Genomic DNA, 13,453 nt, shown 5'->3' with positions numbered 1-13,453 from the left:
GTGCCAGGAACCTGATGTTCCTGCTCTAACTTGCTGCGCTTTGTTCAAATATTGCAATACATATGCAAAGCAAAACATTCTTTGTATGTCTTTACATGTCAGGTTGCATACAAACATTTAGCAATATCTACTTCACACTTTTAAAGCAACTTTCCGCATAAGGATACTGATCTTACCAGCAAAAGAATTTTTTTAGGCTTCACGGCATTCCTTCTACAACCAGTAATTATTACTTTTATAAATGAGGAAACCGAGGCACACCTCAGTTACGGGAGTTGCTTAAAGCTGCATAATAAAGCAGTGCCTGAGCCTGAATGAAACTGCTGATAATCTTGGTCCTCTCTTCCTATCAGAGCAGCTACTCTTCACCCCAGCTACTGGACCGCCTGTTTACACAGGAATGAGGTATAGAAAGGCTTGCTGGTCTTTAGGGCATTGGAACTAAACCCTCCCACTGCGACTTTAACCTAGCCCTTGGGGGTGGTGATCGTCACAGGGCACCCCATACGCACCTCATGAAAATCTGAGAGTTCAAAGTGTTTTTAAAGTGCTTATTTTCTTAGCAAATTGGAATGACATCTTCCTGACCCAAATCACTGCTTTTGTTTTCATTCTTCAACTGAAAGAAACACATAAATCAACAAAGCACTACAGAGAAATAAACAATTGGAATATTTCAATTTAAAAATATTTCCATTTGAAATGATAAAACCATTCCGGAGCGTGACTAACGCTGGTATTTCAGGGTGAGATTTTGTCCAAGTTGCCCTGCCCCAGGTACCTCTGGGAGTACTCGTTGCCATCAGATCCCAGTGTCTGACCACACACTTTACTTCCAAGTGTCAGACCTCCAGGAGGGAATTTCTCCACCTATTTGCACTTAAGAATAAAAAAAAGGAAATTAAAAAAAGCCCATGCTTTGATTTCATATAAACCAATCTGTTACAGGGCAAATTCCTACACTGCAAGCAACAACATACTTTCTTTTCTTCACTAACATCCCTCTTGCCCTCAGAACAAAGCTATTTCTAGAAATTTTGCTGCTGTGGCCAAGCAGGACCAGTGCACCTGGGCAGCAGGGATCGTGGGCTGCGTGTGTCCCACGCGGTCACCATGTTGGCCACGCTGACTGCCACTGCGGTGCACACTCCCAGGCAAGGCCACTCGGGGTATGTATCTCCTACCAGAATAAGCACCCAGCATCACAGCCCTGCTGTGTGTGAATTCCTCTCTGTGCTCCACGCCACTGGTTTACTCCTTGGCAGCAGTGCTCCTCTCCCACTTCAAGTCAAGGCTGATTGCCTACAAAAATGGGGTCCCCAACCAGGAGGCTCTACACTCTCAGCTGGTTTGTTGGGGGCTCTCCATTTCTCCATCCATCCAAAGGGGTTTTGCTATAGTGGCTGCTATTGGCTTGGGGAAAACTGAGGAAAAAAATTAAAAAGTCAGCAGTAAATGAGAAATGTTAATACTTCGGTTCTGTCCTGCTTGTGCTCAGTTTGTATCTGAACCTACTGCATTTTCTCCCTGTAAGAGTCAGGCATTTAACTTTGCAGGGGAAAATGATTGAAAATTGCAATGACAATCAAATGCATGAAAGAAAGAAACGGTAGCTTTGAAATATTCACAACCAACACAATTTTGATTAAAGAAAGAACTCTGTTTTTAATAGGGTTTTTTTTTTTGATCATTAAAAAAGTTTAAACCTGCATAGCAATCATTTCAAAAATAATTATTTAATGTTCCATAATGAAACTGTACACAACCTAGTCTTGAGCGACAGAAGCCTGCCGGGCGGTTTGACACAGTCTGGAGCGGTGCACCCGGGCACCGGGATGCTCATTGCCATGGCCGGGCGCTTGCTGTTGGCGGCACAGTCTGGCTCCACGTACCGATGGCCGTGTGGAGCTGGGGGCAGCTCAGCCCCCTCAGCAGCGCTCCTCAGAGTCGTTCAATGTCCCGGTACTTCTTTCTCAGGATGGAAACCTGGTCTTTAAAGAGGACAGGGTCAAGCCTCATCTGAGAGTGGATTAGCGGCATATAGCCAAACCAGCTGGCAAAAGTGTTCATGCAGCTCTGTCGTTGGGCGAAGTGGTCAGGGTCGGCCCAGCGTGAGGCCCGGGACGTCTGTGTGGAAAGGAGAGCAGAAATCAGACATTGGCTGCAACACAACAAACAAAATGGCAGGAAAGGACAGGTACTGCAGCTGAGCTGACCCCTCGCTGCAGAGCAGTGCTGGGGGCCTGAGAGCATCCATTAGGCACAGGGGCTGAAATCTGCCCACCACAGGGCTTCAAAACAGAGGAAGGACACCCTGCCAGGTGAGCCACCACCCTCAGCCCTCGAAATGACACTGAGGACAGTGGGGCATAGGCAAGCTCAGTTTGACCATAAGCTACCTTCACGCAGAGCACAACAGCCATGGGCAGGTGTCCCAAAGCCTGCCAGCACACTACCTCACTCCATCTCCTCCTTTCTTTTTTTTTATACCCTCAAGACACTTCGGAGATAGAACAAGTCCTTAAAAACCACCAGGAAAGACAAGAAGGCCACCATTGGCCACTGGAGGTGCACATCCTAGGGCCAGCTGCTGCCCTGGCCTTGAGCTGTAGCAGGAAAACACATGCAGGTATAACTGCTGCCCAGGTCAAAACCACACTTCTGCAGAGATTTATACATGAGTAATTTCAACCAGCTTGTAGCTGAGCTCAACAGAAGTCCTTATGTGCTCGGCATTACTCATGAGTGTATATGTCCTTAAGTGAAAAGCAGGGTGCTTCCAGGAATCTCACCATCTGAGATCAGTGCATAAGACACTACTGTCTTATGGACAGAGAAAATTAACCGATGTTCCACGTTACATCACATTACACTCTGAGCTGAGGAAAAGACCACAGGCTGCATGCATGCAAAACATTGTGGCCCGATTTTCAAAGTTCAGGTCAGCTGTAATTCCTATGATAGTCCACTGAAACTCTCAGCAGTGCTGGAAAAATAAGTCCCTAACAGCTCTGGAGGAGTTATTTTCTATCTGTACCTAAATTACATGTACAAACATAACGAAATTATTATTTATGATAAAGTATGAATGATGAGAACTTCAGGGTTTTTTTTATACCACTTCTCACACATCTCTCTATAACTCTTATGTTTCCATTTTCCTTTAAGAACAAATATAGTCATAAACCCAAAGAGCGTTAATTAAAATGTGAAGAAAGTGATAAAGCCAGTGACTTTCCAAATGAACGGGGTGTCAGAGTTGATCTTGTCCAAAGCCTGTCCAGTTTAGCTCAAATGGTAGGTTATCATATGCATTGATTACAGACTCATGATTACACTGAGCCGCTAAAGAGCAAGCAAAAGCTTGTTGCTAGAAGTATTATAGACGACATTCTGGCCATTAGCAGTGAATTTCCATATGACTATTAATCTCTGTCACAACACTGAGGTTATGTTAATTTTTTATTTGTCTTTCAAGGAATTATGAACATGGTCCATTACATTTCCCAAAGCTGCAGGAACAACTTGTCTTTAGGAGAGAGTTATAGTTCATGGCTGATTCAAGTCACTTGCACTATAAGAAGAAAAATGACTGTTCAGACTCTGCCAAACAGCCAAAGCATGGTCCTGTGGAGAGGTGAAGCTCAAACTGGAAGCAATAGATACATTCTGGATGGCACCTTCTTGTTCACAGGAGATGTCCTGGGTACCCAGATGAGTCAGAATTGCTGAATGCTGCCTGCACTTCAGATGAAAGTGCAATGGCATACAGACAAGGGTGTCTACAAATTGGCACAGCCGCTCCCCAGTCAAAGATCCAAGAAATGCTACTAGAAGAAAATGTGAGGGGAAAATAGAGGTGTCTTCTTTTTCCTGCCCCCTGTAATCATGGTACTGTTTGTAGTGCACATCACAGACACTGTAGCAGCACAGATGGGAGGTTATTTAAGACTTGCAGGTCTTGCAGGACTTGTTCTTCCTCCTGGCCTTCCTTCACAAAGGGAAGGAGGAAAAGTACCCTCCAGGTTACCATGTATCCATGCTACCAGAAGGTATAGTCATCTCTGCAACAACAGTGCTTAGCCAGTAGCTGGAAGAGGATCTAAAGCAAGCATTTCATGGCTGCTAGTGAGTGACAGTGTCACTGTGGGACAAAATGTTCCTTGTGGGAAAAAATGCTTGAATATCACAAATTGCCTCTGTTGTGACAATCTGATGTCAGCCCTCAAATCACACTACATACTTTAAAATAGCACAGGGACAGCTTGATATATTCTGTTCATTAATAATAATTAAAAATAGAAAACCTGTCTAAAATTTACTTCTGCTTCTAGCATTCCATGACTAGGTCTTAGGTCTAGAATATTTAATTAGAAAACCGGAGTTTAACTGAAATTCAGTCAGGACAATCATCAGTTCTGTGAGTTTGGGATAACCATGAATAACACCATATAAGAAAACTATGAAGAGATGCTGTCATATACACAAATGTTGGCCATTTCTCCTTTTGGACTCTCCTTCATTACAATAACTCTATCTAAAGTCTATTTACAGTTCTGCTAAACTAAAAACTAAAAAAACCCAGAACTGTGTTACTCTGCAAGCCTAACCTAGAAGTTAACCATTATATTATCGGTTACAGTGTCGGAGGATAAGGGAAGAGCAACTGACTTCATCTACTTGGACTCATGCAAAACATCTGACACTGTCCCACACGACAACGTTTGTCTCTAATTTGGAGAGACAAGGGATATGGCGGACAGACCATTCAGTGGGTAAGGAACTGGCTGGATGGTGGTACTTAAAAGAGTTGCGGTCAATGGCTCAGTGTCCAAGTGGAGACCAATGACAAATGGCGTTCCTCAGGGGCCAGTATTAGGATCGGCACCATTTAGCATCTTTGTCAGTGGCATGGACAGTGAGATTGAGTGCACCCTCAGTAATTTTGCTGACAACACCGAGCTGCAAGGCACAGTCAGCACACCGGAGAGACAGGACGGCCATCCAGAGGCACCTAGACAAGCTTGAGGGGCGGGCTCATGTGAACCTCATGAAGTTCAACAACGCCACATGCAAGGCCCTGCACCTGGGCTGGGGCAATCCTAAGCACAAATACAGGTTGGGTGGAGAATGGATTGAGAGCAGCCCTGAGGATTTGGGGGTACTGACTGATGAGAATCTCAACATGAGCTGGCAATGTGCACGTGCAGCCCAGAAAGCCAACTGTATTCTGGGCTGCAACAAAAGAATCATGACCAGCAGGTCAAGGGAGATGATTCTCCCTCTCTACTCTGCTCTGGTGAGACCCCACATGGAGTACCACATCCAGCTCTGAGGCCCTCTCACATAAGAGGGACATAGGCCTGTTGCAGTGAGTCCAGAGGAGGGCCACAAAGATGATCAGAGGGCTGGAGCACCTCTCCTGTGAATAAAGGCTGAGAGAGCTGGGGTTGTTCAGGCTGGAAAAGAGAAGGCTCCAGGGAGACCTCATAGTAGCCTTCCAGTATCTAAAGGAAGCTTGCAAAAAAGCTGGAGAAGGACTTTTTACAAGGGCATGTAGTGATAGAACAAGGGGTAACACTTTAAACTGAAAGACAGTAGATTTAGATTAGATATAAGCAAGAAATTCTTCACTATGAGGGTGGTAAGACACTGAAACAGGCTGCCCAGAGAAGCAGTGGATGCCCCATACTTGGAAGCGTTCAAGGCCAGATTGGATTGGGCTTTGAGCAATCTGCCTGCCCATGGCAGGAGTATTAGAAGTAGATGTCTTTAAGGTCCCTTCCAACCCAAACCATTCTGTGATTCTATGACCAATACATCCCAACTGCTAAAACATGCTGTGGATACATACCTGTCCCATCATGGTCTCCTTATATTGTTTTTTTTGTGTTACTTTGATTGGAGGCAATTTTGTCACAGCTGACACCAAAAAATTCATTAGAATGTCCTCACAATTGGCCAGTTGGTCCACCATATTCTTTAGGCTGGCAGGCAGGTAATGAGTGTACAGGTAGTGATAATATCTGGAAACCAATAGCAGCGTTATTAATACAAATCATTGAGCTTTCAGGGGCTACAAAGTCCAGGAAATTTCAGTCTTAGTTGAGACACAAGTTTTGTACTGAATTCTGGATATACCACTTCCTTTCTTCGGTCTCATCCGTTAATATTGCTAATGGAGAAACAAAACACACTCTTTTTTGGGTTAAAAGAAATAACACAGGCCTAAGTATCAAGATAATGGGGTAGGAAAGAGAGAACCACATTGCCACATTTATCAATTTATCCTTCACCTCTTCTTTCAAAACTATTCAGTTGGAGAGAACTCTATTATAAACTAGCTTATTACTGTCCTTATTGTTGAAATTATTCTCCTTTGGGCCTCCATCATCGCCTATGGCCCATCTTTTTTTCGCAGAGACGTGGATTAGGCACTCCAGAATTTATTTATTTCCTTCCAAAATCTAGTGAGGCCTTTGGCCTGCTGAAGTGCTAACAACAGGAGGCTTCTCCAACATGCTGCAAGATGTTCATCTGTGGAGCATCCACTGTACTGCATTTCTAGTGTAGCCAGAAGACTTTGCAGTCTGCAGCTGTCAGCCAACACACACCCAGAGCTGGTCTGGAAGTAACCTCCTTTCTGCTGTGCTACAGGCCATTCAGCTGAGCAGCTTAATGAATTCAGGAGCTCTTTGAAGTGTGTAATTCCTGATGTTAAAACGAGCAGTCCGACTGCCTCAAAATACAAGTGACTTCAAAGAGACCCAACAAGCGCAATAATGATTACCAGATCCCCAGAGCTAAACCAAGAACTTAAATTATTACTCCATAAAAAATAGACCCATTTATTATCTTTTCAGTTTTTCCCCTCCCCGGAAGAATGTTTATCACCCCCCTTGCCCTTACTATTTTGTTTCGTACAGAAGGAGGACAGCAGATGCTTTGGGTTCTTACTTGTGGTAAATAGCAGCTCCTGTCAATACCATGGAATAGTCGTTAGTCCACTTGGAGGTATACCCCCACCTCTCCTTAGTGTTGTCCCAGAAGTGACTGCGAGCAGGGTACCCTACAATCCTGTCTGGAAAACTCTGCCAAACTGTAAAGGCAAAATCCACCTGCAGACAAAGACACAGGCCAAATGAGTGCCAAAATTGTTTCAACAAATGTCAACAAAACAAAATATTACCTTGCCACTAATTCGTAACTCAAAATGTTGGAACTGCTGCAAAACATTAATTCTATGTATTCATCAGTAAATTAAATTGACTGCTTGACATTTTGCCCTATAATTATGCACATTTTAATGGTTCCTGTTGAAGGGAGTCTAGAGCATCCCAGCATTACATTAACATTTTCGAGCTTGCCCTTTACATATCAAACCTTTTCAAGTTACAGAAAGAATGGGTGTAGGTGCATGTATTTATACTTAGATGCAATATAGAGTGATAATAACTACGCGGTAAACTGAACCTTTTGCACATCTTTGTGCATTTCATGTACCATTTCAGTACTGTCAACACAAAGCTTGGAAAATCAGGAGTCAAACGCCTTAAATTACAAGCGTGGCTCAGTGAGATTAAAACAGGCAATTAATGTGGAGTCCTTTTATATATTCCATCCATTTTGAGTCTTTGAGGTACATACAGGTCATGCTTTTAAGACTGTCCACATGACCAAGAGGGTTAAACATATAGATTAATAAAGAGGAAGAATAGATTCCCATGTAGTTTAATAAACGGCTTTAGGAATCTATACTTCAAGAAAATGCTTGATACTATATGAGCCAGAAGATGTCAAATGCTGCCGATACTGGTGTTTTTTTTTCAATTGTCGTGCTGTAACTATTTTAATAACTCAAATCTCTGAGAACTGAAAAGGTGACAGGACACTGCTACCCCAGGATCCCACCAAACAAATCCCAGTGACACTAGGAAAAGGGTGATTGGGGTAGACTGCAGGAGACTTGTCAGCACTAGATTTGAAAGGAGTTTGCTAAAAATACATGTGGAAAGATTTTTATCACTGTACAGTTGGTTGGCAGTCCCTTCACTTCAACTCAGGTTTAGGAGCTCAGGCTAGACTGAAATTTTAAAAAGAGTTAAAGACAATTCTAATTGTCCCAGTCAAACCCAAGAAAAGGAGGGATTTGTATCTGCACTGCAATAAAGTTCTCTCCAATACCAGAGGGACCTCAAATTTTTCTCAAAAATGCTTGAAAAACCTTCGAAGAACCCAGCCAAAGTTAAGGGTGTAGAGGTTAGATAAAGAATAGCTGCTCTGAGAACAGTCACATTTTGTGTGATTACTGTCAGACTTCTCTCATTTACAAGTGTTTTTATGAAACAGAAGAGTCACACATGTACTGGAACATAAAGTTAGGAACTGCTTATTTTCTTTCAAGTTGTTTCAAGGAATCTGAGGCCAACTAGAAAGACAATGTGCACAAACCAGTTACCGTTGTGATAGTTCTGATCTCATCCAAATCAATACCACATGAAAGAACTAAAGTTTTTTTTTTCCCTGTAAAGGCCTTTCCCATAAAACATGACATCTGTTTTCTTTAGAGAAGTTTGAGAATCTCAAACTCAAATAAATAATAAAGTGGCTGCACTTAGTGCCCTCACTTGTGCTTTCATCTATCTGCCCCTGCACCAGGGCGTTGCACTAAAGCAACCACCTTAAGAGAAAACTCCTTTATAAAAAAAACCCCTCCAGTCCTAACTCTATGAAAGTTTCAGCAGCATTGCTACTCAGCTGATCAGCAGGAAAAGCCAACCAGGCTGCCAGTCTCTTAAACCCCCATCTCACTTCTGACCCATGCTGATTTTTAATTACTTCCCACGCATATGACACAGCTCCTCTCAGAAGAGCAATTGTGTGTCCTTCTGTTGTGAACGGAAAACCTTTACTATGCCAGAGCGGGTCAGAATGAACAATGTACCTGGTGACTGCTCCTCCCAACAGGAACGTTACCGTGTTTGATCACATTTTTAAATTGTCTTTTCTGGGCCCTGAAGCTTTGCCACGATGACCACTCACGAGCAGCTAGTTTCAAGGAAATTTTCACACCATGTGTTTCATGTCAGTGTTTCAACACACTGTTTCTGTGTGTAAACCATAGGATGGGTGAAGTGAAGCAATGGAAGGCCCCAGTTTTTTAGCCACTAAAGAGAGCGCCTGACGCTGGCACCCTGTTCTTAGAGCCACTAAAGAGAGCTCCTGATGCTGGCACCCTGGCAGAGGCATGCTGAAGCTGCAAGGTGGGTGCTAGCGAGAGCTGGCCAGCTGGTTCTCTCTGCAGCACAGGGGCCATGGTGCTCCTAGAGCCAATACCCACCATGCAAACATGCAATATTGGCTGCAAGCTGCTCACGGGAGAGAAGAAGCCACAAAGAAATGTATATGTTTTCTCACACAACAACAAGTATTTGCATTTCAGAATGTTTAGGGTAAAACACTGCCAAGCCGAATGAGAAACACTATTTATTTCATGTGTGTTCCAGAAGCCTGAATGACTCCATAGTTTGGGTGATGACTAAATACCAGGCAAAACAAACCAAAGCTCCAAATCCTCATGGAATCCACAGGCTGGATTGCTGTAAATACCATCTCAGTGCAATGAAGTCCCTGAGAGGTCTTAGCGTGGTGCCTAGGGCAACTGAGACAGGACCCTACATCCCGAGCAACAACTTGCTTAAGCAACTTCAGCCCTAGGATAAATGCCTTTTATTGGTTTTGGTTTGGTTTTTTTTTTTTTCAGCTGTGCAGGGCTTTGTTTTGGCAAGTGTTTTGGCAGTAGCTGCATTCCTCACAGAAACTACCAAGGTGTAATCCTGATATTAATGTTAAACACCTCTTCCATCTGTGCAAAAGAAGAGGTCTACGGTGGCTCCTTCTGCAGAAGTCTAACCACAGCACAACAGATCTGTACTAGGAAGAAGAGCGGTTACAATCTCCTCCATTTAGAACAAATTCAGTGACATCTTATGGTGTATAGCAATGACTAGTGACTAATGTCAGGCATTTCTTCACTGGCAGATAAGCAGTGCCAGCCTCAGCGAAAGATCCCCACCACTGATAAAACCCCTTTTTTATGAAGATGAAGTTGGGAGAAGGGAATGGCCATGAACATGGGGAAAAAAGGGGGAAAACAAAAGAAAATTCAAGTTTTTGAAGCTACTCCCTGGCCATCATTAATAATGTATTTCCCAAATACTGCACTCTATATAAACTGTCATCAGTTTCCCCTGTGGTTCTCAGGAAGACGTTCCAGAAATCAATACTCATCCCAGTTGTAAAAATTGGGTTTCTACAGTTTTGTTTTTTTTTTACTTAGCACTATCTAGCTCTTGGCACCAACACTCCAACACCTAAACTAGCAAAGATCTCCAGTTTTATGGGGCAACGCAATGGTGAGAGAGCATTCCTCAGTGAGAGCTTGCATGTTGTCTTCTGGAGCAACAGCAGTCCCCTGCTGCTGACACTCCTTCCTTCCCCACCTACACCCTCCTGATAACACAGGGGGGAAAAAAGCTACCCCAATCAGAAAAGTGAGAACAGAGTATTAAAGCTGACTGCTCTTGGCTGCCTACACCCGCCTGCAGCTATGTTACTAAAATAATAAGGACAGGAAGAACCATATGCTAATGATGAGTCAATTAACCAGGGGGAAAAGCTCCTCTGATGGCAGGCAGTGGCAGGGCTGCTGAAACAAGTGCAATGTGCTAAATCTGAGGAGCATAGCAGGAAATCTTAGAGCAGTTGCTCACTGGCAAAGTCAAGCGAAGAGCCCATCTCCTGTGCTCAGGATGAGCTGAGGAGCCAAGCAGACTCTCGAGACAACAGAGACCCTTACCTCAGTGGTTGAAAGCACAGTGTCCTCATCCAGGCTTAGCACTGCATCTGTCACTATGTTGTCGTAGGGTAGGAAGCGACTGCTCATAACCTGTGGGCATCCAAGACAGGAAGGAGAAAAAAAAAAATCACTTGAAGGACTCATTTCTAAAGGAAATATTTCATTTTATTCCTCACTCTTATTTCCTCTTGTCTGAGGTACATTGCTTATCTCTGTCTGGTGGAAAGGGCCCTTCAACTCAAGAGTGAAAGACTGTCATTTTCGTCATCCCAGCAGTCAGCTTATGCCTTCTACCTGAGGAGTAATTTCTGAGCAGATCTCCCTCTTTGGAGCAGGCTGCTTTCCTTTGTTGACAAATTGCAATGGTCCATACTGAGAATTAGATGCACCTACAGCTTCTTTAGGGAGGACATTTTCCCTGGTAGTTAGAACTGTCCTGCTCTCCTGTGGGCTGTGAGGATCAAAGATAATGAACACTGAGAAGGACTTAGCAGCATTCATAAGGTTACACATCTAGGAAGCCAGGCAGTTTAGGCTCTGTGTGAAGGATATCACACTATCAGGATGTTTCCTTTATAAATTGGTACAGCTCCATTTCCATGTGGATACAACAGCATTCCATTGCTGTTGTATCCACAGAGAGATGCTGCCAAATGGTGCAACATCCTCCATTAAAAAAAGGCAATATGCTAAACAACATGTGTACTAGCTGAACGTCACCTGCATCAAGAATTATATTTGTATTGTAGTATTTTGAAAAGTCACATTCTTAAGTGATGTAACTATATATATAAAATCTATATGCAGAATAAGCTTTACAAAATTATGGCAGGACAGTTCTCAAAGTAATAGGAAATAGATCGGAAAGCGAGATCAAAAAGATAACAGCAAGAAATGAGAATCCACACGGTTTCTTTAGCAGACTAATTAGCACCTTTTGAGAACTGATGAATAGTAACAAGGACACAACAATCTCTGCCTCATTTGCTAGGAAAAGTATCCTGGCTAGTTAATAGATTTTTTCCCCAATTTGTTATGCCAAGAAAATATACAAAAATCAGTCCCAGTAAGAGGAAATCACTGTATGGGAACAGGGACATGGAGAAGTTTTACACGTCCCTCATGACGCCTGTGGTGAGATCTGAGTTCCCTGCAACCTATTTAGAAGCAAGTCTCTGGAATCTACGCCTTGATTCAGAGAAAGCTCTGCCTCCATAATCAGGATATTCACAGTATCTGTCGAGAGAACATCCCTTCACAGCTACGATGGCCTCAGACCAAGAAGGTAGAGGCTGTGAGGAAGAGGTGATCTGGCAGGGGTTGATGGTTTTGCTTTGCTTACATTAAGGCAAAGGAGAGCAAGCAGTCTGCAGGAGACCCATGTTCTCACCCCAGCTCTTTTACAGTCCACGTAAAATTGGCAAATAGTACAGCAATCAGGACTACACATATATTTGTTTTTATAGCTAAAGCTCCTTTTTTTAAAATGTGTGTGATAATATATCTTGATGTCACGGGGAAGAGTGAGGGTTAGGTAAAGGCAGACCTCTGTGATCACCTGCACGGAGTAGCTGTGTCTGCCAGCACGTTTCAGTTAAGTCTGAAGACGAAAAGTAGTTCTTTTGTGCAACCTTTGAATTGCACTGCTCTGGCTCTGCCAGCTTTGTCCAAACAAACAGCTTTTCCACGCAAGAAACCTTTTGGCGCATGTTGGGATATTAGAGGGAAGAGACTGTCCACAATAAACACACCTTTGTGTACTCAGGAGACTCATTTGTAATCTAAACAGTGCCTAGGGCCAATTTCTACAAACACTGTAGAACTGGTCAGAGATTTTCTCCTCTACTTCACCTCTGAAAGTCTTCTAAAAAGAAAGCAAAAAAAACCTTGCAATGTTCAAAGGGCTCAGAAATCACTACAGCCTTTCTTGGCCCTGCAGCAACTTTCCTGATACTGTTTACACGGGTAGCTAAGGCAGGAGCCATTAGCTGCCAACCTTGCAGGGCTCTCACTTTCCCCTTATTAAGGTGACTGAGGGAAAAGACCAAAGACAGGACTATGAATTCAAAATAGGATTGTGCAGCCAAAGCAACTAAAAGTTTCCTTTGCAAACACAGAGCTCAAGAGCCAGCTGACAGAGATCACAGAGGGGACCAACCCAAATCTTTCTCAGTATGAGTCTAGAAGCAAGAAGTCTTGCTTTCTCACGTCTGCAATTTATAAGGAATCGTCCACTTCAGTGTAGATTTATAAAAAAAAAAAAGCCTCTTTTCTCATCTAAGTGGTCTCTGTTTCAACTTTGCAAACGAGTGTGCTGCACAGCAAGAGACGGCATGGTAGTTTTGTTTCTGTGCAAGTGTTCCTTGTCCCTTCCTTTTCTTGGTGGTAGGATTCTATCACTGGCAGCAGGACCCTACAAGGCCATGAGAGAAGGTGCTTTTCAAAGGCTTGTTAATGCCACTCATTGCCTTCTCTTCTTCTGCTTTTCAGTCCACAGCTGGCTCCCAAGGTTTGCACCTGTCTGCTTAAGACTCAGTGAATCCAGCTGCATTACTACTTTCATGCACCTGCAAAGAGACAGAGATCTCTAAAGAT

At 43.4% G+C, this 13,453-nt stretch overlaps 1 protein-coding gene across 1 annotated transcript in view; it reads right to left on the bottom strand.

Annotated features, from left to right (window-relative positions):
- Positions 1 to 1,660: 1,660 nt before the first annotated feature.
- The window catches only part of EXT1 (exostosin glycosyltransferase 1), a 179,705-nt gene continuing 167,912 nt past the window's right edge, over positions 1,661 to 13,453 (bottom strand). The window contains exons 8-11 of the mRNA XM_054058487.1: positions 10,859 to 10,948; positions 6,958 to 7,118; positions 5,855 to 6,026; positions 1,661 to 2,127 (exon numbers count right to left, since the gene is read on the bottom strand). Coding sequence (XP_053914462.1) covers positions 1,942 to 2,127; positions 5,855 to 6,026; positions 6,958 to 7,118; positions 10,859 to 10,948 — 609 coding nt within the window. The 3' untranslated portion in view covers positions 1,661 to 1,941. The remainder of the gene's footprint in view (positions 2,128 to 5,854; positions 6,027 to 6,957; positions 7,119 to 10,858; positions 10,949 to 13,453) is intronic.

This window comes from Cuculus canorus, chromosome 2, assembly GCF_017976375.1.
Source record: "Cuculus canorus isolate bCucCan1 chromosome 2, bCucCan1.pri, whole genome shotgun sequence".
Lineage (NCBI taxonomy): Eukaryota > Metazoa > Chordata > Aves > Cuculiformes > Cuculidae > Cuculus > Cuculus canorus.
The sequence above is the reverse complement of the archived record's forward strand: the minus strand, read 5'-3'. Positions and strand labels throughout refer to the sequence as shown.